Source organism: Sinohyriopsis cumingii, chromosome 7 (assembly GCF_028554795.1).
Source record: "Sinohyriopsis cumingii isolate HCF-2022 chromosome 7, ASM2855479v2, whole genome shotgun sequence".
Taxonomy (NCBI): domain Eukaryota; kingdom Metazoa; phylum Mollusca; class Bivalvia; order Unionida; family Unionidae; genus Sinohyriopsis; species Sinohyriopsis cumingii.
In genome coordinates, this window is record NC_142967.1 from 23,999,714 (window position 1) to 24,027,539 (window position 27,826).

The following is a 27,826-nucleotide window of genomic DNA, read 5'->3' on the forward strand; positions in this document are numbered from 1 at the left end:
CTCACCTAGTGATCATTTTTTTAGAATACAAACATATTACCCTGAAACAGTGGTTTAGTAAAAGTCTAAAAAATATATGATACAAATTTTTTTAATTAATTTAATATTTCTGCTACAGTCTGTGAACCAGTACAAAAACGTACAAGACCAGTTAAATTAAAAGAAAAAGAATGAGCTATATAATTGTGTAGATCTTTAGATCACCAGTGAAGCCAACAATAATTGTCTCCCTTATCATGATTGTGGAATGGAGGATTTACAAAACAAAGGATAAAAACTATTTTAATTTGTAAGAAATGCTTGAATTAATTTTATTCAGGAATAAAAGTACAATAACACAGCACCAAACAGCTGAAAAAATATAATGTCATATGTGGGTTTTATCATTGGAATTAAAACTACTACAATCAACTAATGGTTCCATTTGTTCAATATTGTGATTATATATGTAGATTCAGCCAGTAAGTATGGAAGCTGCAAGCCATCAGGACTCAAAATATATTATGAATAATAATATAACAAAACACACACCATCAGTTTTACCTCTACCGTCAATTAACTCATAAGGGTTATGAGTTCACAATTACAGAGAAGACGATTGTTTAATTCAACTTTATGAATATTTTTAACCATCTGCAGAAATTGTAGATAAGAACTAAGAAGCATGCTCAAAAGATATCAATTAATAAAGTAAAATGACATCATTGTTCCACAAATATATATCTGTAAAATGGGCTTTGAAGTCAAAGAAGACAGCAAAGGCTGTTTTAACCAGATGTCCTACTCAGGAAAGTAATGAAATTGACGATGTGATCAACAATGAATTAGGACCATAGGTTATAAAATGTTCTGCCACTGTCACCTACAAAGTGAGAAATCACGATTACTTAACTGGGAAATACAAACGTAATTTAATCTAAATTATAAATAACCCAAATAATAATAAAAATAACAATAATAATAATGATGTGATCTAATGTGTTTGACCCTCCAAGAGTCTAGCTAGTTAATCTAATCTCCTACCTTGTAATCAAACTGATATCCCAATCTCATTAAATGTTCATTTCTTTTGGGAATTTTGAAAATACATTTCAACTATTTCATCTACATTAACTGCTGGTATTACATAATTTCATAAATTTCATTACAAATGTCTTCCATTGGCATTTTCTCTCATTTTCATGCCAATCTTCAATGATGAAAATTATACATTTGTAGGGTTCATAATACGTACCAATCAATGGTTATTTTGTTATACTGGTTGCTTTTTTTCTTTGTATAATCTTAATTTACACAACTGTTTACAAGAAATAAATTAATAGTTTCATCATCCTAGACACTTATGTAATTCATGATCAGGATCATTCTATACACTTATCTACTTCATCATCAGGATTATTCTATACACTTATCTACTTCATCATTAGGATTATTCTATACACTTATCTACTTCATCATCAGGATTATTCAAGATGCTTACTAAATTTATCATCAGGATCCTTCTAAAGAGTTATCTAATTCATCATCAGGATAATTCCAGACAGTTATCTAATTTATAATCAGGATCATTCTAGAGAGTTATCTAATTCATCATAACAATCATTCTAGACAGTTCTCTAAGTCATCATCAGAAATATTCAAGACAGTTATCTAATTCATTATCATGTGACCTGACTTAAGGTGCCTTAAATTATCCCTCTTGTTACCTGATTTAAGGTGCCTTAAATTATCTCTCTTGTGACCTGACTTACAGTTCCTAAAGTTATCTCTCTTGTGACCTGATTTAAGGTGCCTTAAGTTATCCCTCTTGTGACCTGATTTAAGGTAAGTTATACCTCTTGTGACCTGATTTAATGTGCAATAAGTGATACCTCTGTGATCTGATCAAAGTGCCTTAAGTTATTCTTGTGACCTGACTTAAATTAATCCTTCTTGTGAGTTTAGGTGCCTACAGTTATCCACTTTATTCTGAGTACTACTGTCCATTTATCACAGAATATTTCATTTTCTTTCATGTGGCAATATAAAAAGTTCATTCTTGAGCAAAATGGTTACACAGCAATAGTACAAATGACCATAATTATCAACAAGTATATAAATTATCCTTGTGTCCATCAGTGCTCAGTTATCTTTTGTGCTATGATGGCTGTTGTCCAGATATCACAAAACACATCAGTCACTACAAGCTGCTGGTCAGTAAAAAAGGCCACAGTCTGGAGAAAATCCCTGCTGGTCACATCACCATGGCACAACTGACCATAGCCATTCCAACCTGTGGTCATCAGGCAGCCATTATCTACAAAAAGCATTGATGTAACTAATTATAAAGTTCATTGCTATCAAGCACTTATTAGTCTCCATCAGCCATAGTACACAGTAATTATCATGCAGTAAACAGCAATTATATAGTAAACAGTAATTATCATGCAGTAAACAGTAATTATCATAGTAAACAGTAATGATCATGCAGTAAACAGTAATTATCATAGTAAACAGTAATTATCATAGTGAACATTAATTATCAGAGTAAACAGTAATCATCATGCAGTAAACAACAATGATCATTGTAAACAGTAAGTATCACAGTAAATAGTAATTATCACATAGTAAACAATAATCATCATTGTAAACAGTAATGAGCATGCAGTAAACAGTAATTATCATTGTAAACAGTAATGATCATGCAGTAAACAGCAATTATCATAATAAACAGTAATTATGATAGTAAACAGTAATCATCATGCAGTAAACAACGATGATCATAGCAAACAGTAATTATCACATAGTAAACAGAAATTATCATGCAGTACACAGTAATTATCATGCAGTACACAGTAGTTATCATAGCAAACAGTAATTATCATGCAGTAAACAGTAATTATCATAGTAAACAGTATTAATAAAGCAGTAAACAGTAATTATCATAGTAAACAGTAATCGTCATGCAGTAAACAGTAATTATCCTAGTAAATAGTAATATTCATGATAAACAGTAAGTATCATGCAGTAAACTTTAATTATCATAGTAAACAGTAATTGTCATAGTAAACAGCAAGTAACATTAAGTACACAGTAATTATCATGCAGTAAACAGTAATTATCATAGTAAACAATAATTATCATGCAGTACACTTTATTTGTCATGCAGTAATTATTATATTAAACAGTAATTATCATGCAGTAAACAGTTATTATCATGCCGTAAACAGTAATCATAGTAAACAGTAATCATCATGCAGTAAACAGTAATTATCATAGTAAACAGTAATCATCATGCAGAAACTAAATTCAGACTAAAAGTGATGTTCATGACAAGGCACAAAAAAGAACGTTCTTTTCTAAATTTAAGTAGTGCTGTGATGAGTAGATAAAAACAGTGATTCATGTTTTTTCTACCATTTAAAAACAAAATTCATGTTCTTAAAATCTGTTCCAAAGTTATTACCAATATCCAACATTATCAGCTAGACTGGTTTTGAGTTACAAAGCCTTAGAGTTACAGTCAGTGTGACAATACTGATGCATACTCATTCATATTATCATGCACAAGTTTAAGGTAACAAAATTTGTATAATGTAGTCATTAATATAGAAAGTTTACCAGTAAATATATATATATATATATATATATATATATATATATATATATATATATATATATATATATATATTTATTCCTACTTCAAACTGCACTGATCAGATTGAGATATACCATGAAAGAAATCTATGTGATCATGAGCTATATAAATAACAAGCATTTAGATTATGTTAGTAGAACCAAAAAAATGTAGGTCACAATGACCTTTTTGGCTGAAAAGGTGTAGTACTAACACAGATGCATCCAATTATCAATTTTCATGATTCAAAGATAAACAGCCAATAAAATTTCTTTAAATACAAAATTTCAACAAAGTCTCTAAAGCATGAAATTAAGGTCACAAAGACCTCTCCCTGTAATAAGGGTGAAGTATTTATCAAGCTGCAGTAAGGGTGTAGTATTTATCAAGCTGCAATAAGGGTGTAGTACTTATCAAGCTGCAATAAAGGTATAGTATATGGGTGTAGTACTTATCAAGCTGCAATTAGGGTATAGTATATGGGTGTAGTACTTATCAAGCTGCAATTAGGGTATAGTACTTATCAAGCTGCAATAAGGGTGTAGTACTTATCAAACTGCAATAAGGGTGTAGTGCTTATCAAGCTGTAATAAAGGTATAGTATACGGGTGTAGTACTTATCAAGCTGAAATTAGGGTACAGTACTTATCAAGCTGCAACAAGGGTATAATATATGGGTGTAGTACTTATCAAGCTGCAATAAGGGTATGTTATTTATCAAGCTGCAATAAGGGTGTAGTACTTATCAAACTGCAATAAGGATGTAGTACTTATCAAGCTGCAATTAGGGTGTAATACTTATTAAGCTGCAAATAAGGGTGCAATACTTATCAAGCTGTATTAAGGGTGTAATACTTATCTAACTGCATTAAGGGTGTAATACTTATCAAGCTGCATTAAGGGTGTAGTACTTATCTAACTGTATTAAGGGTGTAGTACTTATCAAACTGCATTAAGGGTGTAATACTTATCAAGCTGCATTAAGGGTGTATTACTTATCTAACTGTACTAAGGGTGTAGTACTTATCAAACTGCATTAAGGGTGTAGTACTTATCAAACTGCATTAAGGGTGTAGTACTTATCTAACTGCAAAAAGGGTGTAGTACTTATCAAACTGCATTAAGGGTGTATTACTTATCTAACTGCATTAAGGGTGTAGTACTTATCAAACTGCAATAAGGGTGTAATACTTATCTAACTGCATTAAGGGTGTAGTACTTATCAAGCTGCATTAAGGGTGTAGTACTTATCAAACTGCAATAAGGGTGTAGTAGTTATCAAGCTGCATTAAGGTTGTAGTACTTATCAAACTGCATTAAGGGTGTAATACTTATCAAACTGCAATAAGGGTGTAGTACTTATCAAGCTGCATCCCCTCACCAAGTTTCCTGATTCTAGATAGGATAGAATGCATATAGCATGCTAAAAAAACTCAAGTGGACATCATCTAAATTCAAAAGCTTAACCAAACTCAGCACTACATGAAATATACACCACAATGAGCTTCATTTGTTCTGAGGGTGGTACTAACAGAGATGCATACTTTCATCAATATTTTGCATGGACAGTGTCTGAATAATGAACATCAAAAAATGCACTAAAGCAATCTTACTAATACTTATAAAGTGAATGCTATTATATCAGTTGTAAGACCAATGGCCAAATGATAGCCTACATAGGTAAGATCGGTAGTGTCATGAATAGAACTATGAAACAGATGCTAAGATGAGATAAATATATAAAACTTACCCATTTCCAACCATAGCAAAAGTTATACTGAAATATTATATGAGTATTCTACAACACATACTAGAACTACACCTATTTAAATGCAGCTATAGCAATGTGAAAAGATGCTTTCACAATATGTGCAGGTATCTACCAATGGTATCTAAGTGTGAGAAGATGGCAAAGTGATGACACTAAACAGCCAGAAACTTGTCACCAAAGAAAGAAAAACCAGAAAAGTTGAAATTTTTTAGATGGAGTACATTTCCCCTTTGAAGAGAATACTCCTCTTTCTTTAAGGTAGAAAACTTCCGAAATGCTTGAATAACGATTGCAAGGCCTCTTTGTATGATAGCATGGTACTTGGCACAAGCAGAAGTAGTAGTTGAAGAATTCACTGGATTTGGTACTAATACCTTATCATGGGGAGATCACTCTATCTAACTGCCACCTAGGTGGGCAGAAAACTTTAAGCTTATGGCCAAAAAGATTTAGCTTGGAAGGGATGGATTTGGAAGTTAGTAGTTCTCCTAGGGTATTATGATCAGGAAATGTGTTTGATGAAGAAACTGAAGTCCAATAATTATTTCTAGATGTCAACCACTACTAATGAAACTGGAATCCCATGCATATCTCTAGATGTTAACCAATACTTGTGATCTATATTATTTTCTTCTTCCTTGAAAAAGCATAATCATATTAGTACCATAATAAAAAACTTATTTTTCCCAGTATAATACATACCTAGTAGTACAGCAGTATGCCTTGATCCACAACTGACTTTTGTGACCTTTACAGCCTCTGGAAGGTCCAGAACTTGTGGAACACCTTGTATTTGTACAGGTTCTGTGTCTTGATGGAAAACCAAATGCATCCTTTGTTGGTTTAACTTTACATTGGACCTCTGTTCACCAGTTATAGCAGAAATATGCCCTTTTATATTTCTTGCAAAACTTTGTCTTTCATTTATATCTAAATCAGTGTCCCCTGCACCAACTGAACAACCAGTGTTCCAAGAATTGGAAAACTTTTGTTTTTTAGCTTCTGAATTGTTCTGATATAACTTTTCATTCACCCCTGAACATTTGCTTCTGATATTAGATAAATCTTGATTTCTGGAGTTTCTTGAAAAACCGATATCAGATAAATCTTGATTTCTGGAGTTTCTTGAAAAACCGATATCAGATAAATCTTGATTTCTGGAGTCTCTTGAACAACTACTATTGCATGCTTTTGAAACACTTGGTTTGTCAGTAAGTTGTATGGCAGGTTTTTCAAGATTGCTGTTTGTTACAAAATCTGTTTTTCCTGAAACATCACTGCAATCTTGGTCACTATCAGCAGAACATCGTTTGTTCCATGCTTTCAAAAAACTTGTAATCTCCGACTGAGATTTCTCTACATTTTTTGATTGACATGCATCACAAGTTTTGATAAACATTTGCTCATCCTGAAGAATGTGAGCTGAAACATCTTCACCTTCATTACAAGAATGCCTTGCGTTCCAAGCCATGGTATTACCTGACCTATCAAACTGGAGAAAGGTTGGATTAACTGATTGTCCAAATTTCCTGATATCCCATTCTTTTAGAAAACTGGTATCACTATACCTTCTTAAATTCTCTATATTCTCAGGCTCAAGTTCGTCTGAACTGATTGTCTTCTCAAGTGCAGAAGTGACTTTTGTGTTAGACTGTGCCAGGGTAGAATCAAATTCTTTCGATTCTTGTTTGCCATTTGTAAGTCCAAGCTGACCACTTTCATTCCATCCCCAAACATAGAGATCTCCTTCAGCTATAATAAAATATATTGTATATTATTTACTTTTGTTCCTTAGCAGCTTATCATAGCAGAATTATAGTAATTTGTTAGTGGCTCACATTGTTGTAATTCTGGGTTGCAGTCAATACAATTAACATCAGTCATCATTAGGCCAGCCCCAGACAAACAGTACTGCTGTATGGGCTGCCAATGGTACAAAGTAGCAAAACATAACACTGAGGAGAGGCAGCTATCCACAAAAAATGCTTGCAAAGTTTGTTTCATATATAGAAGAACTTGCCAACAGGGATGTGTAAAGTCTCCTGGAGAACATACACTGTTAACTACTTAGACTGTTGTATGACTTACATGTATTCAGACTGTGATAAATATTAAATATAAATTTTTATGGGAAAGTATTGTTTATTCATTAATTTATGATAAAAAAAAACAAATTAAAAATAATAAAAGTCACTGCTGTGCCAACTTGATTCAAATGTTTGGCCACCATGTTGAATATTCACTGGAGAGGACAGGCCATCCAGAAGTGACAAATTGCCTTCTGCACTTACTTACTAAACAGCCTTGATATATTCAACTGCTTCGAAAAAATTCAAACTTCCTTACAGATCATAAGGTGTGGTAAAACATTTTCAATATCTATGATGAAAACATAACTGGAGTAAAAATGTAATGAACTGGTAAATACAATTCAACTGCCCAAGACAAAAAATTAAAATCTTTTCAAAATGCTAATACACCACTCCCTCGATAACTCGCGCCGTGATAACTCGCAAACCCGCTTATAACATGAGGTCAGGCATGGATCCCATTTTTTTAAACCAGTAAATACAAAAACAAAATTATCCCTATTTCTTAAAACTTGACGAAAATCGCGATCAAAATTGATGTATCACTCGTTTTATTGTCAAAAATGGTAGATAGGACCTCAAAATTTTAATCAACATTTTGAAATTATCAACTTTTAATAAGCAGTCATATAAGTGGTTATATTTTCTTTCCAGACAACATTCTTTGTACACCATAATTGAAAATATTCAAGGAAATTTTGATCAATGAAAATGTCACTTTCGCTTAGTGTAGACAGTACATTAATACTTAAATACCAATTACATAATTTTTTAAAGTGAAATTTGTGTTTAATTCTATCTTTTAGTTCCTCTTAAGTGTAATCATCATAAATGCAATGTGTATTTAAATGTAAAATTTGTCAATTTACCATAACAGCTATGTCTGCAAGTGTTTCTCTGCAAACCTAATAAAGTGCCAACAGTGTTTTAATAACTGAGTTGTGGAAGTATTTGTTGTAGTGTTGCACTGAATTAAAAGCTGGCCTCCTTTGTATTATCCCATTAATTATGTCTTTTGAATCAAATAAAGGAGGTGGATTAAAAGAAAAGTTAAAAGACACGCAAATCCTATAAACGTAAAATCTAGCGGCCCCGGTCATATATAGGGTGAACTCACTTCATGGATCAATCAAACACTGTTAAAAATATTACCGTGTATGTAACATAAACTATCTTAAATTAACTGACTCATTCATAATGATCAAAGACAGCAAGGAAACCAAACTAGAAGAATACTTCATCACAGATATGGACCATTGTGGGCAAGTGAGTTTCAGAGAATTCCTGAACTGGCACTAAGAGATATCCTCAAGGATGATAAGAAGTTTCACCGTTACTTCCAATAAAATCATGACATCAATAATGTACTAATTGAATAAATCAAAAATTGAGTTTTGACGTAGACGATTGTCTCACAAAATAAATGTCACTTGTTTTTTTTAAAAAAAGGAATCTTGTTTGGTGGTGTATCAACAGTCAGTCTAGTTCCCTGCTAACAGTCTCCCAATTTGGCAAGATACTTTTAAATACAACTCCGGTAACCAAACTTCTCAACAAAACAGAAAGCAGTGACATATTACACATGTTTTTACATGCATGTGATGGTCGTTCAAACCAGTTGGAATGATCTTTCACATCTTGAACATTTCATTTTTAAGATAAATGTTATTTATACATAATAATGAACAACTACATTAGAAAAAGCTTATTATTAACAATTATTATCAACGTGATTGTAAAATGAGGATTCAGTCATTAAACAACATAGTCCCCTAACTCTCCCCCTTGCAGTTTTCTTGATGTTTAAGCGGATTTTTTTTCTCAATTTTTGGAGGTCCCTCTGTAACTTGCACCCTTGCTTATAGCGTAGTCAATGTTTGTGGACCCCACTGTGCGCAAGTGATCAAGGGAGAGGTGTAATGAGAGAATGAATGTAAGTATTATATCCACTTGGCAAACACACTATATAGAGATCAAAAATTATTTGGCCTGATATCAAATTTTGTAGCAATAAAATCTAAAATAAGCAGTTGGTAATGCTAACACCATAATGATTGCAGAGTTATCCTGGTGACATAGAGCAAGCCAGAATTACATTTCTGACAATTCTTCCATCTGAATTTCCAATGTGACAGAGTGGAAATGACTCTTGCAATTGACAATTTGTAGAAATTCACAGCAGATATTTGTCCTCCTGAATCTGCTGACTCAGTAAATTTGGAATTGCAATTATCAGATAACCATGAACTTTCCCAAATCCTCAAAGATACCTATCCTTATAGTTTCGTGCAAGCACCTATCCTAAGATACCTATCCCTTTAGTCTGTGCAAGCATCTATCCTAAGATACCTATCCCTATAGTTTCGTGCAAGCATCTATCCTAAGATACCTATCCCTATAGTCTGTGCAAGCATCTGTCCTAAGATACCTATCCCTATAGTTTCGTGCAAGCACCTATCCTAAGATACCTATCCCTATAGTCTGTGCAAGCATCTATCCTAAGATACCTATCCCTTTAGTCTGTGCAAGCATCTATCCTAAGATACCTATCCCTATAGTTTCGTGCAAGCACCTATCCTAAGATACCTATCTCTAAAGTTTCGTGCAAGCACCTATCCTAAGATACCTATCCCTATAGTTTCGTGCAAGCACCTATCCTAAGATACCTATCCCTGTAGTCTGTGCAAGCATCTATCCTAAGATACCTATCCCTGTAGTCTGTGCAAGCATCTATCATAAGATACCTATCCCTATACTTTCATGCAAGCACCTATCCTAAGATACCTATCCCTATAGTTTCGTGCAAGCATCTATCCTAAGATACCTATCCCTATAGTCTGTGCAAGCATCTATCCTAAGATACCTATCCCTATAGTTTCGTGCAAGCACCTATCCTAAGATACCTATCCCTATAGTTTTGTGCAAGCACCTATCCTAAGATACCTATCCTCATAGTTTTGTGCAAGCACCTGTCCAAATCCTCAAAGATACCTATCCCAGGCCAATAGTTTCGTGCAAGCATCTGTCCTAAGATACCTATCCTTATAGTTTCGTGCAAGCACCTGTTACTGCAGTAGAATGCCAGCCTCCTGCAGCTATTCCTGTAACAGCAAGTCCTGACAGGGTTTCTACTGGAAGTGGAATTGTCTGATGGTCAACATAAAGGTCACCATAACCAAGCTGACCACGGCTGAAAAATAATAATCTTTTTCACTATTGAATAAATTTCATGGTTTAGATGGCTTCTGGTGTGACTGAACTGCTGGTATAAATATGCACAAGTTTTAAATGGTTCTATAAATTTCATAACTCTATATTTTATACTCATTAAATTTTCTGCCAGTTGGTTTTGTACTTTTGCTAAGTTTTATCTATACTTAACTAATGCGCTAATATATCTAGTTTTTATAATTCTGAGCTCAAGCTTTTTAAATGATAACATTCAAAAAACATAAAGATATCCAACAGATTGTTACTTTTTAATGCTGGACTCTAATATTTAGGCAAAATGACCTCTTTTCCAGCCAGAATTGGGTAAAGTTGGCATAAATATGGAGAAGTGAGTGTTGTTGTTGCTGTAATGTTTAACGCCATTTTTCAGCACAAGATAGACTATACATGGCAGCCAGTATAAATGGTGAAGGAAGAAATGGGAAAACCCTGGAAAGAACCACCAACCCACGAGAAGCTACTGGCAAGCTTTCTCACATACCCACATTAGCCGAATGCGAGACTTGAACCCATGCAGACAGAGGTAAGATGGCAGTGATCTGTAATGGTAAGCACTTTAGACCACTCTGCCACTCGGGGTCCCTTGAGAAGTGAGTGTAAAAAGTTCATAATTTATCATGTTCAAAGCAGTCATATAACTCTGTGAATATTTTTATGTTAGATGATTAAAAACTGATGCACTACAAATATAAGTTCATAAAAAACATTATAAATATTTCTTATTTTGCCTCAATATAGTTAATGTACTTCACAGTTACTGTTCAAAATGGCACCCAAAATTTGAACAGAGAGCACACAACTTGTAACCTTCCTCAATCAATAGAAAACTGATATAAAAGTGAATTTGAATTTGAATAATATACTGCGATGAAACAAAAGTGTGTGTGTGTGGGTGTGTGTGTGTGTGTGTGTGTGTGTGTGCGAAACAGAGAGGAAAAGAGAGAGAGAGAGAGAGAGAGAGAGAATGGCATGATATCAAAGCAAGGCTAATGAACTCCACCCTCTTGGCATATTGCAACATAGACATAAACTCAGGGGTAACAATTTCACGGTAATCATCCCTTACTGTGGACACTGCTTATTCTCTAACTCCCCCAACTTATGCTTGTTATTAATATAGTGCTGACTTGGGTCAGTGAAAACCCTGTCTCAATGATGTTCACTCACTTTATCCTTTCTTTCTTGTACTTCAAAATATTACAAATATAATTATACTTATGATCCTTTATTCATATGTTTGACACATGTCACATGTGCCAGCATGCTTGTCAATTGGGATGTTGTGAATGATACTTGAGCCAAATCCAACTTTTGGAAAATAATCTGCATTTTTCAAAATATGAAATTTTTGTTAGTTATTTATTTACAAGTGTAGGTTGATGTGTTAAGTATGAGTATTTCTTTGTAAGACTAACAATCATCCTAAGACTTTTAGGAGAGCAGTTTTCTTTTTTGAACTTTTTGTAATTTCTCAAGTCCACTAAATATTTTCTTGTTTGTTGAGTGTTTTACATTAACTGGGCTAATCTAACAAATATCTTTCAAATGTCTGTACAATGTCTTTCACATGGTGTCCACAATAGTGTAAGCTTAATCATCCTACTATAGTTACAGTTTTTCACGGTGTTCACAATAGTGTAAGCTTAATCATCCTTAATTAGTTACAGTTTTTAAATTACAACTTACCCAACAATTAACACTAACATAACATATTCATCTCCTATTTATTTTATTTTTCAGGCAGGATTCTGATTTTCGTTTGAGCTGAGATATTTTATTTTCAGTTATCTTAAGATAATTAAAAACATTTTCATCAATTAGTATAATGGATATAATGTGATGTTATTTGGCTATAAATCATAGCAAGGTGTGTGTGTGTGTGATTTGTGTTGGCAAGGTACATGAAGGTGAGCATGTACTGGCAGGATCCATGCAGGTGAGTATGTGTTGGCAAGGTACATGAAGGTGAGCAAGTACTGGCAGGGTGCATGAAGATGAAAATATACTGGCAAGGTACATGAAGGTAAACATGTGTTGGCCAGGTAGGTGAATATGTACTTGCAGGTTACATGAAGGTGAAAATGTACTAAAATGTACTTGCAGAGTACATGCAGGTGAACATGTACTGGTGGTCTACATGCAAATGAGCAGCACTTTCTGCTTGGTGACCAAATAATGTACTGTCAATTTTGGAACATTTGTATTGCTAGTCTTTGTGCATACATACAGATTTTAAGTTTAACATATATTAGTCTAATCGAACAGGCCATAGTTTTAACCAATAAATCTAGAAGGACACTGTTTTTTGGCATCTAACCTAATAGGCCACTGTTTCTGATACATGGTCTGCATGATATCACATGAAAAGGTCTCCACTGGCAAAAACAGCTTGAAGCATGTGATACTAAACTCAAATCAAACTGCTGAGCTTATATACTGGCAAAAGTAGATTTTTTTAATTTGAAATTTTTGATGGGGTCCTTAGCTGTATTATATATAAAGAAGAGATGTAGTGAGATGGGGTCCATGGCTGTATTATTTATAAAGAAGAGCTGTATTGAGATTAGTCCCTGGCTGTATTATTTATAAAGAAGAGCTGTAGTGAGATGGGGTCCATATCTGTACTATTTATAATGAAGACCTGTAGTGAGATTGGGTCCATGGCTGTACTATGTATAAAGAGGTGCTGTAGTGAGATGGATCCATGGCTGTATTATTTATAAAGAAGTGGGATCCATGGCTGTATTATACATATAAAGAAGTGCTGTAGTGAGATGGGGTCCACAGCTGTATAATTTATACAGAAGAGCTGTAGTGGGATGGATCCATGGCTGTATTATATATATAAAGTAGCTGTACTTAAATGTTGTATATGGCTGTATTATAGATAAAGAAGCGTTGTAGTGATATAATCTTACTTTCAACTTGGCATGACTTTGATCTTTAAGGTATTCCATACAAGAACACAGATAGTTTGATTGTCCAGTCAATAAACCTCTCCCCCCAATTGATAATAGAGCCAACAAACCTCCCCCTCCCATAAGAATACACCTCTCTGGTATAGGACAAAAGCAGCACATGTTCCTTGCCACAACTGACAGACTGAATCCTTAGACTTCCACACATCAAGTTCATGGTCAGTTTTACAGGTCCTTCCACTAATTGATGCAGGCAACCACGATAAATATGTTGGTCCTCTGTAATGAGATAATACATGTTTTAAAATAAGTGGAAATGGTTGTGGGTTTTTTTCATTAGAATTGAAAGAATGTTTTAAGAATGCATATACGATAATGAGGGAAAAAAGTTCCATTACCTCTGGAATATAGCAATAATGAAACGACAAAAAATTAAATCCTTTTTTTAATGTTCAGAGAAAGGTAAAACTCCCATTATCTCCCCTGACCACCACTAGTGTTACAAAATACCTGATATGACTTGGCTAGACCACCATAGATTCCAGTATTAATAAGGTGACATGTTCGGTGCACCATAGTATTTTTGTAAGTGTACTTTTTCCTTGTATCGCATTACGCCTACATTGCTTGCATGGCATGTGTCTAATACATAATACCATGCGTAACTATATATATATTACTTAGGGATCTTGATGAGGACAGCCATTAGAGGGAAGCTCTTTGTATGTTTAGCTGTCGGGGTGGGACTGCCATTATGTTTTGCCTAGTTTGAGCCAACAAGTTGGGTGAGTTGTATTCTTTTCAGTTCAAATTAATGTTCAGTTTCGCAGAACACGTTCAATATTATAATATAGACTTGCACTGTTTTATCATACTTTTAGTTTAATTCACCAAGAGTGTATGGCTTATGTAATCTGGTAGTGAGAGATGGTACAGTGTAGATTATTTACAGGGATATGAGCATATATGCAGTACTCCTGTTTGAACGCTATTTTGTCACTATTATAACTAATATTGAAGATGTTTGTGTATATATATATATATATATATATATATATATATATATATATATATATATATATATATATATATATATATCAGAGTTTTGGCATATCCTATTTTTTATTTAGCCAATCAATGGTATATCATTCGTACATTACAGAAAGTCGTACATAAGGAAATATTTCAGTTGTGTTGATACTGATTCGACTGAAATGTCCAAATGTTATTAATCTAAATGATAATCAGAAAGCATATTATTTGGAAAGTTGTTTTCTCATATTCAGCTGACTAGGTGTGGATGACTTGGTGTGGATAACTAGGTGTGGATAACTGGGTGCGGGCTAACTAGATGTAGCTAGAGACTGCTGTAGCAAGGAGAGATGAAAGACCACCAGGAGAAGCACCAACGTGTGTGCTCATGAAAGGCCTGGGTGGTTGAAGTGACCGAGCCGGAAAGCGGGTCAACGAAATGTCAAGTAAACATTGGCTGTATGTATGAGAAATGTCAGTACAGTGTTTGACTATAAAGAGAAATGTCATAATAGTGTTTGACTATAAAGAAAAATGTCATAATATCATAATAGTATTTGACTATAAAGGGAAATGTCAGTATAGTGGCTGACTATAAAGAGAAATGTCATAATAGTGTTTGACTATAAAGAGAAATGTCAGTATTGTGTTTGACTATAAAGAGAAATGTCAGTACAGTGTCTGACTATAAAGAGAAATGTCAGTATAGTGGTCGACTATAAAGAGAAATGTCAGTATAGTGGTTGACTATAAAGAGAAATGTCAGTATAGTGGTCGACTATAAAGAGAAATGTCAGTATAGTGTTTGACTATAAAGAGAAATGTCAATATTGTGGTTGACTACAGAGACAAGAGGCTCCACAGTGTTTGACTATCTAAGGTAATGACATAGAGTAATTGAATATTGCAAATAATTATTTATTTGTTTTTCTTCATTGTTTTCCATTGGGTCAATACTATGTAGTCTTGTATTTATTTCAGTGTCTTGTTTCTTTATTTTATAATCATTAGGACAAGGGGATAATACATTTTTTCATTGTCGCTCACATCATGTTTGTTATTTCTTAAATCCCATTCAGTCTCATAGGATGATTGCTTGCTTATGTTACAACTAAGTGGCTATGGTTGTTTGCTCAGTTTTGGATTGAGTGATACATCAACAAGGTGCACACATTTGCAGAGATGTTGAAAACCCTCCTGATATTTCCTGGATTTTGACTACACCAACTGAAAACCCACAAGATAGTTCTTGGATTTTGACTACACCAACTGAAAACCCTCATGATATTTCTTGGATTTTGACTACACCAACTGAAACACTCCTGATATTTCTTGGAGTTTGACTACACCAACTGAAATTGCTCATGATATTTCTTGGATTCTGACAACACCAACTGAAAACACTCCTGATATTTTTGGGAGTTTGACAACACCAACTGAAAACACTCCTGATATTTTTGGGAGTTTGACAATACCAACTGAAAATACTCCTGATATTTTTGGGAGTTTGATAACACCAACTGAAAACACTCCTGATATTTTTGGGAGTTTGATAACACCAACTGAAAACACTCATGATATTTCTGGGAGTTTGACAACACCAACTGAAAACACTCCTGATATTTTTGGGAGTTTGATAACACCAACTGAAAACACTCATGATATTTTTGGGAGTTTGATAACACCAACTGAAAACACTCCTGATATTTTTGGGAGTTTGATAACACTAGCTGAAAACACTCCTGATATTTTTGGGAGTTTGATAACACCAGCTGAAAACACTCATGATATTTCTTGGATTCCGAGAGGTATAGGATGTAATGGTTGCTCATCTGGTGTGAAAGCTAAAACAGCAAACAACCATAGCCACCTAGAGGTGGTCATGGAAGGTTAACGGTAAGATATCTTTTCCTTTTTCTGTTTACTGAAAGACAAGAAAAATTACATTTTCATCTTTTTTTCAAGCATACTGAATCTGAAATATTGCTCAAGCTTTTTTCCCAAATGTTAATGTGACTGGGGTTAAAATATAAACTGATTCAGAAGTTTAAATCTGTACAAAAATTTTAAAATTAGTGATATTTTCATGTCTGCTTAACTGAATTACTCCACGAGCAGTGTTATGTAATGGTCTAGCTTTGAAAGGATGGTGAAAGAGAGATTGATAATTAGTTTCAATAAATAAATTTTACAACTCAGTATACAACAAGGTAAGAGCATCTGACTCATAATCAATAGGATGCAGGTTCAATACCCACCTAGATCAACCTGGGCTGACTACCTCAGTGTATCACTGGGAAATGTACCTTGCTCCCATTTCTTCAGAATAATATACACAATAATGAGTTGAAAGCTCTATTAAAAACCACCAAGCAAACAACATATTCAAGAAAATTATGAAAACAGAATAATCATAATTGAAAGGTGTATGTTTATGTTACCTTTGATCCCTTGGATTATACCGCATAATTATATCAGCAACTATACTTGCACACATTTTCTAGGCAATGGGAGATACATACAAAACACTTCAAAAAATCTGTGGAATAGTTTCTGAATTAAAGTACAATTAAAGCTGCTGGTACAAGATACAAATAACTACTGTAGCACTGCTATATCATGCTATTTTGTTTTTGTAATAAAATATTAACTGTGCAAGCTTGTCCAAACACTTATCTATCAAACATTAAGAAAGTAAGAATTTACCTGAAAACATTTTGTACATAGTTGATAACTATTTGGTATTGTAACACAACAGAAAAAGTGTATGTACATAATCAAAACAAACATAAAAATAAGCTTAGATTTAACCTGAAACTACTGCCAACTCCTTATCACATCCAGCTACTTCTTTCACTTGAATCTTTTCTGTGATGTCCATGTCTTGAACAGTTATCTCCCCTTCAGCCATAAGGCACAGCTTTTCTGGAGTTCTTTTCAATATAGTGAAATTATCACATGTTGCAGCAATATCTGGAGAAACTTGATCTGAATGGTTATACAACATATTATCATCCCTGTGTTTTAACCCTCCAACATAGAGCTGTCCTTTACCTGAAAAGAGATACACAAAATAAAAGATATATAAATGCCAAATGACTGTCAGGTAGATATATACCACTTACAAAAAAGGGTATTGGGAAATGTTGTGTTTCACTCGCTATGCTTTTGTATAATTAAAAAACTTAGCCCAGTCTCTCCTGCAAGAAAGCAAGTCATTGTGACAAATATTTTAAGGGTGGTGTGAATGTAACCCCTGTAAGTATTACAATTGTAAATGCAATGTGATTGTGAAAATGGAACAAAATGCAAAACAGCCTTATGTGACCTATTTTTCCTGCAGTAAATAGTGTCACTCACTATAAATACATTTTACATTTCATACTGAGATATTAAAATATATCAGTGTGAGAAAATACTAATATCTCCACATTGGACACAGTAAATCTACAAATGCTTTCTTTTCTCAAGTAGAAGATATATCTACCCTTGCATATCTGATAATAAAAAAAGCAACATTTATTTCCATATTTAGGTCAAATCCAATTTCCTTCTTCTCCTTCCCTCTCCTTCACTTCCATCATCTCTTTCACTTTCCATTAAGATGAACTGATCATAAAATACGGCAGCACTGTACACTTATGTCATCACTGTACACTTATGTCAGCACTAAGGATATGCCATCTAAAGCATGCATATGAATGAACTTCAGGTACCATTACTGCATGGAGATGCCATCTAAAGCATGCATATAAATGAACTTCAGGTACCATTACTGCATGGAGATGCCATCTAAAGCATGCTTATGAATGAACTTCAGGTACCATTACTGCATGGAGATGCCATCTAAAGCAAGCATATGAATGAACTTCAGGTACCATTACTGCATGGAGATGCCATCTAAAGCATGCATCTGAATGAACTTCAGGTACCATTACTGCATGGAGATGCCATCTAAAGCATGCATCTGAATGAACTTCAGGTACCATTACTGCATGGAGATGCCATCTAAAGCATGCACATGAATGAACTTCAGGTACCATTACTGCATGGAGATGCCATCTAAAGCATGCTTATGAATGAACTACAGGTACCATTACTGCATGGAGATGCCATCTAAAGCATGCACATAAATGAACTTCAGGTACCATTACTGCATGGAGATGCCATCTAAAGCATGCACATGAACGAACTTCAGGTACCATTACTGCATGGAGATGCCATCTAAAGTATGCACATGAATGAACTTCAGGTACCATTACTGCATGGAGATGCCATCTAAAGCATGCACATGAATGAACTTCAGATACCATTACTGCATGGAGATGCCATCTAAAGCATGCACATGAACGAACTTCAGGTACCATTACTGCATGGAGATGCCATCTAAAGCATGCACATGAACGAACTTCAGGTACCATTACTGCATGGAGATGCCATCTAAAGCATGCATCTGAATGAACTTCAGGTACCATTACTGCATGGAGATGCCATCTAAAGCATGCATCTGAATGAACTTCAGGTACCATTACTGCATGGAGATGCCATCTAAAGCATGCATCTGAATGAACTTCAGGTACCATTACTGCATGGAGATGCCATCTAAAGCATGCACATGAATGAACTTCAGGTACCATTACTGCATGGAGATGCCATCTAAAGCATGCATCTGAATGAACTTCAGGTACCATTACTGCATGGAGATGCCATCTAAAGCATGCATCTGAATGAACTTCAGGTACCATTACTGCATGGAGATGCCATCTAAAGCATGCATCTGAATGAACTTCAGGTACCATTACTGCATGGAGATGCCATCTAAAGCATGCACATGAATGAACTTCAGGTACCATTACTGCATGGAGATGCCATCTAAAGCATGCATCTGAATGAACTTCAGGTACCATTACTGCATGGAGATGCCATCTAAAGCATGCATCTGAATGAACTTCAGGTACCATTACAGCATGGAGATGCCATCTAAAGCATGCACATGAATGAACTTCAGGTACCATTACTGCATGGAGATGCCATCTAAAGCATGCACATGAATGAACTTCAGGTACCATTACTGCATGGAGATGCCATCTAAAGCATGCATCTGAATGAACTTCAGGTACCATTACTGCATGGAGATGCCATCTAAAGCATGCACATGAATGAACTTCAGGTACCATTACTGCATGGAGATGCCATCTAAAGCATGCACATGAATGAACTTCAGGTACCATTACTGCATGGAGATGCCATCTAAAGCATGCATCTGAATGAACTTCAGGTACCATTACTGCATGGAGATGCCATCTAAAGCATGCATCTGAATGAACTTCAGGTACCATTACTGCATGGAGATGCCATCTAAAGCATGCACATGAATGAACTTCAGGTACCATTACTGCATGGAGATGCCATCTAAAGCATGCTTATGAATGAACTACAGGTACCATTACTGCATGGAGATGCCATCTAAAGCATGCACATAAATGAACTTCAGGTACCATTACTGCATGGAGATGCCATCTAAAGCATGCACATGAACGAACTTCAGGTACCATTACTGCATGGAGATGCCATCTAAAGTATGCACATGAATGAACTTCAGGTACCATTACTGCATGGAGATGCCATCTAAAGCATGCACATGAATGAACTTCAGATACCATTACTGCATGGAGATGCCATCTAAAGCATGCACATGAACGAACTTCAGGTACCATTACTGCATGGAGATGCCATCTAAAGCATGCACATGAATGAACTTCAGGTACCATTACTGCATGGAGATGCCATCTAAAGCATGCACATGAATGAACTTCAGGTACCATTACTGCATGGAGATGCCATCTAAAGCATGCACATGAATGAACTTCAGGTACCATTACTGCATGGAAATGCCATCTAAAGCATGCACATGAATGAACTTCAGGTACCATTACTGCATGGAGATGCCATCTAAAGCATGCACATGAATGAACTTCAGGTACCATTACTGCATGGAGATGCCATCTAAAGCATGCATATGAATGAACTTCAGGTACCATTACTGCATGGGCAGCAGTCTGAAAGAATTAGCTGAATACAAAAGAGTTAATGATAAGGATATTCTCAGATTAGTAATGGATGAAAAACAATCTTAAAATTCCTAAAAATAAAAAATCTTGTATTATCAGCCAATATCAAAATGACTCTTATTTAATGTGGTGGTATGACACTATTTATTTGTCGAAACCTATCATTTACTTTTTTGTTTGAATTGTATAGTTTGAATTCCTTTTTTAGAAAATCTAGTGTATGTTGTAGAATTGAACATAAGTGATATATCTCTTTAAGAGGTGATTTCATAGAAGAGGTGGTCCCTAATCCAGACTGAACTGTACTTACATGTGACGACACATATCTTTGACCATGTAGATACAACTCTGACAGCATGAGACACAACTGACTTCTGTGGTGATGAATAATACATGTGATTTTTGGAGGTGCCATTTTGGCTGCTTTGACCTAAAAAAAAAAAAATTACGCTGTTGAACAAAGTCCTTAAGATCTTAGATGAATATCCTGACCCAAACATAATTAGTTCTTTGTCATGGTCATTCCCCCCTCATCAAATCTGCACTGCAGAATACTTGCATGTAACTCTATATACTGTTCTTTGCTCTCTTTTTAATTTTAATTAATTTTGTGCCTATATACAATAAAACCTGTCATTAGCAGCTACCCATGGAAAAAGACCAAATTGGTTTTTGTACATATGTGATCTCTGTATGCAGGTTCACCTTTCAAACTCTTTTTTTTTAACAATATCATGCACAGAATACCCTTATTATTATTATTATTATTATTATATACAGATTTAGATATGTGCACTATTCAACATAATCATAAAATACATCAATATATGGTGTTCTCTTCCAAACTTATGTCCCATTCAAGATTACTGTAATTGACTCACTTTAACTGATCCATTAAATAAACTCAACAGCAACTCTTAAAGCAAAATTAGTTTTTGTATGCACCATTACAAACAATATTGGCAACACTGAAACTTCACATGCCTTTATTGAAAAGACCTACACAAAAAGGAATGTAAGTTACATCTCTCAAAATAGAAACATTTTTCATTGTAGATAGCTTAAATTCACAAGCAATTAGATGCAGATATAAAAACTGTACCTTTCACACTGGCATTTCTAATGTGACAACATGACTGGTTTGCCCACCATCCAGCATATGAATTACTCTGACCCTCCTACTAACGATAGAATCTGCCCTGCTTTTGAATTTGAAATACTGATGCCTTTGAGTTACACTTAGAATGTGATTGAAGTATGGTGAGTGCAAGCAACATGAGAAATGTTTGCACATTAATTGACACAATATGACACAATATGCCTTTATTTAAGCAATGTCCTTGTGAAGCAAAAGTTTAGCCTGCATTTCCATATTGTTCAGTCAGTGACAATACACTCCAGTGACCACTTTAAGCAGCAAGAAACCACCTGGCTGCAGACCATTACATACAGGACATTTAAATGGGAAATTTACTGGAAGAAAATCAGAATGGCTGCTGTGATCAGGTGACTGCTATATCAAAGTGAACATCTGAATAGATTTGACTGTACATATATGCAAACTCCGTTGGACTGAATCTTCTGCCATTGATGTTCCACCATCACTTACGACCTGGCCCTTGAAGAATGGGTTAGGTTCCAATATTACAAACTAAGACTCGACTTAAAATTTAGGCCAGGAACAATTTCATTAAACATCACAAAATGTTTCTCCTTGAATAGGCCCAAGTTTCATCAAACATCACAAAATCTTTTCCTCAAGTATTTTTTTAAAATATCTTAGTAACAATTATTTTTTTTTTCAACTGAACATTCAACATCAATCTGGGATTAAACGAGTCATTATTGTTTTGGGGTTTAATACTATTTTTCAGCGCAAGGTAGGCTATATATATATATATATATATATATATATATATATATATATATATATATATATATATATATATATATATATGGTGGAGGAATAACTCAGGAAAAGCTGAGTAAGAACCACTGCCCCATGGGAAGTTACTGGCCCATTCCTACATACCCACATTGGCCAAGCCAAGACTCAAGCCCATGCAGACATAGGTGAGATGACAGTGATCAATAAAAGAGAGCAGTTTATACCATTCAGCCACCAGAGGCCCCGATTAAAACATTCATACAAATTTTTCTTAAAATTATTCTAGTCTGATCCATTTAGTGTTTTTGAGGATTTCCTTGGATTTTATTCATTTTTAGCTTTTTTCAAGATTAAAATGATTTCCATGCATTACAATTTTGAAAGAAGTGATCTTTTTAATATTGAGCATTTCATTGAAACGGGGGCTGTAGAGACAAAACGTTGGATGTTTGGTACAAACTTGTGTATTCTCACAAAACATTTATGGACAGAAAATATTTGTCCATGTTATGTTGTTGTGTATACACAGCTATAATGTTAATAAACATAACAGAAATTCTATACCAATTTATGATATTCACATGCATGAATGTAGTCTAATATTGATATTTGGTCTTTTTGCAGTACATTCAATATTTTAGGTTTGGACCAACTCATGTGCAAATCATGTGACACTGATGGAATGGCAGTCATTAAACATGTTTACTGTTTAGTGATTCTTGTTATTTTAAGAAGACAGCATGCACATGCACCTTATTAAACTGAAATAAATACTACATTTCTAATTAAGGAGTGTATATAATTTGATTACATCTATAAACATATGTGCATCTCATGTAATATTTACAGAACAGAATTGGCAGTCATGGTAAGGTGATTCTTGTCTTTGTTTAGGAAGGTTACACAATATAACATTGCTTTGCTTAAAATCCGATTCTGAAAGAATTTACATTGAGTACTGTCGCAAGACTTTATAGCAACAGCAGAATTTACATTGAGTACTGTCGCAAGACTTTATAGCAACAGCAGAATTTACATTGAGTACTGTCACAAGACTTTATAGCAACAGCAGAATTTACATTGAGTACTGTCGCAAGACTTTATAGCAACAGCAGCATTAGGTCAACAATAAGGACCAAAAAGTTTCCTTTGACATCAAATGCTTAGTCCAGAAGTCACCCAAAGCAAGTTGGCATGCCACTGAGTATACATAAAAGCCAAGAGGTGAATAAAAAATCAGTATTATATATTGCAACTGAAAAAAATGCAACAAAATATAAATGTAGGACTACATCAATATTTTAAAGTGCATACTTGTACTAATACATTACAGACCTAACATACTAAATAATTAATACATTGTACATAAATATTTCTCAGAATTGCCATTGACAATCAAATTTTTCAAGAAAGTTGGCAAATTAAGGGGCAATGAATAAGCTGATTACAAAATATTATCAACAGATATGGTATAGCTACTTCCAGCACCAAACCTGTAAATTGCTGGCTCTGAAATATTTTATGAATTTTAAATAGAGAAATAAAATTTTGTTTGTCCATCCTTGTTACATGAGTTACATTTTCTATGCTAATAAAATTTTAATACCAATATAATGGAACAATAGTGTATCTTTTGTTGTTTTGTGCTAATTGCAAATGGTCACTAACACATTAAGAAATACTAAGAAAATGTTTCACATGAGAATATTCGTATTTGTAAATTCCTAGTCTAATGTTTGAGGTTGCTACTTGATGGAGTGCATGATAAATGGACACATTTTATGTACATCTTAACCATGCTGATGCTGCCTTTACTCATTATGTAGCTGTAATAGATTTATGTTAATTATTATCCAGATAATAAAAGAAATCAGTTAAATATCAAATTTGTCATCCTGTTACTTGAGTTACAAGTTAATAACAGCAATGCTCTGAAAGCAATATTTGGAAAGGAAAACTGACAGTTATCTTCCAGCTGTTAGTTTATAGAAGATGTGATACTAGGCTAATAATAATCCTTAAAAAATCTGATGTGAAAATAACGCATTTAAAATATGGGGTATTTGTCCCATAGGATTGGCTGAGGAGTTATTCCTTTCTGGTCATATTGTCAAAGTGCATTCTCCATGACAGGGCATGAGTTGTGATACAGTATGGTGATACTCTACAGTTTCATATTTTGCATAGGGTTAGAATTTTGAAGAAAATAAACTTCCCAGGATTTTTTCACTGTTTATACTGGCTATATAATAAAAACTTTGTATGTCTTTGTTGTTAAAAGAATTTAGTTTCTAGAGTCTACAGCTTGGGCTCACTTAAGATGTGCTTGTATAAAACAACTGCTAGCTCCATATGGTCATTTTCAGTTCCTGGACTTCAGAGGTAAATTGTAGAAAAAAGATCAGATAACATTTTTACTTTTACTTTTCAAATATTTTGTAATTCATTCATTGCACTTTCAGAAGCTGCTATTGCCTACGTCAGTAAAGTTTGTTTTCCCTACTTTAATAACTGCTAAAGTTAGTGTACTTTTGATTAATCCTGGTTAATTTGTCAAGCACATGGGAACATCCATTTTGTTATACCATGTGCTTAAGATCATGTACAATTTCCACAAGTACAGTATCCAAAGAAATGTCAGCCACATTACATAAAAGTAGCATAGAGGTATGACGACATTATCTCTACTGTGCATGTTACAAATGCAAACAACTTCACCTTACACACGTCGCTCTCTGAAAAGTACAAAATAACAGGTGAGTGCCCTCATATGAATAAGAACCCATTTTTAATATAAAAAAAAGCTGAGGAATAACAATGTCAGGGATATGCCATGAAATGCATATATATTAAATTAGGAGGGTTATTTCTCTGAAAAAAAAGAGACAAAACAAAGTTTAATCAGCTATCCAAATTGCAGATCTAGATAGTGTTGCCGAATGTGTAGTATTGGCTCTTGAATGCTGTCATATTAGATTCTGTCATACTGCCAAATTAGATTCTGCCATGCTGCCATATTAGATTCTGATATGTTGCCATATTTGATTCTGTCATACTCTGGTGAAAGCTTAACTTTGTAGTAATATTCATATTTGACAATGTATTTAACTTTACAATTACATACACAAAAAACAGAGAAAGCTAACCTGAAGCTTTTGTCTTACGATAAGGACTTCATCAGCAGACTGATGTGATCTCTACTGACTGTCAATCTCGCTCTATGAAACTGTCCCAGAAGCATGACAGTATTGGCAGCATGACAGTATCTAATTTGACAGCATGACAATATACAGATTCTGTAATGCTGTCATTTTAGATTCTGGCCAAAATATAGTGGAAACATTTTTACAATTCTGCAATGCACTTTTGATAGGTTAATGAAATGATACTACGTCTGTAAAGTACTTACAGTCTTTGCAAAATTGATTTATCTGGCCAAACCCATTGAAACCACATAGATACAAGGAAGACTCATCCATTGTTGTGTAGCCCAGAAGAACGCATTTCCTGAAAATGAAAAAGAGGCAATAAAAGTTTGCTGCTGCAGATGATGATCATAATGTTAAAAATACATCTTCTGATAATCAGAACTCTCTATTATTTTAAAACTACATTTTCTAGGACCACCATAAACATGCATAAACCCTCAAACGGAGATAAATTACCCTCCCCCACATTGTCTTATGTGCCAGTACCTAAACTTTGAGGGTTGTTTCTTATATTCTATGGGGCCCCGAGTGGCTGAGTGGTCTAAAGCGCTCTCCATTACGGATCACGGCCATCTCACCTCTGTCTGAGGCGGTTCGAGTCTCGGATTCAGCCAATGTGGGTATGTGAGAAAGCTTGCCAGTAGCTTCTCGTGGGTCGGTGGTTCTTCCCCGGGTTTTCCCGGGTTCTTCCTCCACCATTAATACTGGCCACCATGTATAGCCTATCGTGTGCTAAAAAATGGCATTAAGCCCCACAACAACAACAACAACAACTTATATTCTATTAGACAGTGTACAAAATGAACCATTACACCCTTTATTTGAAATAATTAGTAGAAACACTAAAAACTGAAGATGATTTGTATTTAAATGAAGGGTCCAACTTGAGGCATTGTAAGCAGTGAATCTCATTATGGATTATGATCATTTAATTATGGGGGGTTGGCATTTTATTCTAAAGCCAGATTTTTTTCTTTCACCGCAAGATAATTAGATTTTTTTAAACTAATTATAACAGATAGCTTTTTTCCACAAATCCAAAGAAAAAAATTGTTAAGCTCTTTGGGCCACCACCAATCCACACCCCAAAAACTTTATGGTTAGTCATTTTAAGATATATTCCCCGATTATAATACAATAAAAAAAATGTAATTGTCAAGTTGGATCTTTAATCACATGATAGAGGAAGCTCCGTTTTTACTCAAGTAGCTAGCTGGAAAGCTGCGTACAAAAGATGAATATCTGGAATCTTCATTTGACTCAGCTAGCGAAGTGGAAATTGAAGTGATGTCCCCGAATTATAAGTTATTTGATTATTTTTTTTCTCTCTCTCTTCCTGCATTATACTAACATATGGTTACATACTTCATGTCAAAAACTTAAATGTTGGCAGTAGGTCAGTCATCTGTACACATCTTATCTACCGGTTTCAATTTTCCCTGACTGCAAGGCATATACATCATTCATTGATAAAGCCAAGAAAATGAGCACTTGTTCCTGCTTTAAACTGTTTGTTATTAAGTTCTGCACTATCAGAAACATGAGTGTTATATTTAAGGCTTTCCTTCATCTTTCTCACACAAACGTTACTATTTTCAGTTACGTATGTTACATAATGTTTGAGTCAAAATGAATTATCTATTGTTTTGATATAAAGGTCATCTTCGGAGTTACTCCCCTTATTCCACAAGATTGTACTTTTTAGATTAAAAATACCTCGATATACTGCAATGATAATGATGTTATCATGCATCCTACTCTGCATGTATACAAGTTGTGACTTCTAATTAATTTATGCGATGTTTATTAACACAAGTTAGTACACCGAACTGGGGACTAAAGCCTAAATACTGTGGAAATGTGAGGCACACAGTATTTTATAAGAAATACGGTAAGAAAATTTCTAGTTTGGAAAATCAATTCCACAATGAATGAGATAATATCACAATGTCCTAAGTAAAATATATTCTATTTTATCGCAGCATTTGTAATTATTTCAC

General features: G+C 34.4%; 1 protein-coding gene across 4 annotated transcripts; it reads right to left on the bottom strand.

The window, feature by feature from the left end:
• Positions 1-280: 280 nt before the first annotated feature.
• On the bottom strand, positions 281-27,826 carry LOC149794896 (uncharacterized). Of its 4 annotated transcripts, none has more exons than XM_089964535.1 (8): positions 27,543-27,826; positions 26,027-26,124; positions 21,040-21,159; positions 17,470-17,712; positions 13,737-13,905; positions 10,540-10,667; positions 6,090-7,139; positions 281-2,296 (listed from the first exon to the last, which is right to left on the bottom strand). In XM_089964535.1, the coding sequence occupies exons 2-8, from the start codon at positions 26,094-26,096 to the stop codon at positions 2,115-2,117; spliced, it is 1,962 nt and encodes a 653-aa protein (XP_089820661.1). In that variant the 5' UTR covers positions 26,097-26,124; positions 27,543-27,826; the 3' UTR covers positions 281-2,114. The 4 variants fall into 4 exon arrangements, with proteins under 4 accessions (XP_089820661.1, XP_089820660.1, XP_089820658.1 ...); XM_089964534.1 differs by having other exon boundaries at positions 27,251-27,826; XM_089964532.1 differs by having other exon boundaries at positions 27,192-27,826.

What these genes read in the sequence shown, in the direction of transcription:
- LOC149794896 (XM_089964532.1), bottom strand. An exon ending in GGAGTTGGCAGTAGTTTCAG is followed by an intron (nt 13,906 to 17,469) that starts GTTAAATCTAAG and finishes ATCTCATTACAG; the next exon opens with AGGACCAACATATTTATCGT. An exon ending in GCATTCTACTGCAGTAACAG is followed by an intron (nt 7,140 to 10,539) that starts GTGCTTGCACGA and finishes ATTTTATTATAG; the next exon opens with CTGAAGGAGATCTCTATGTT.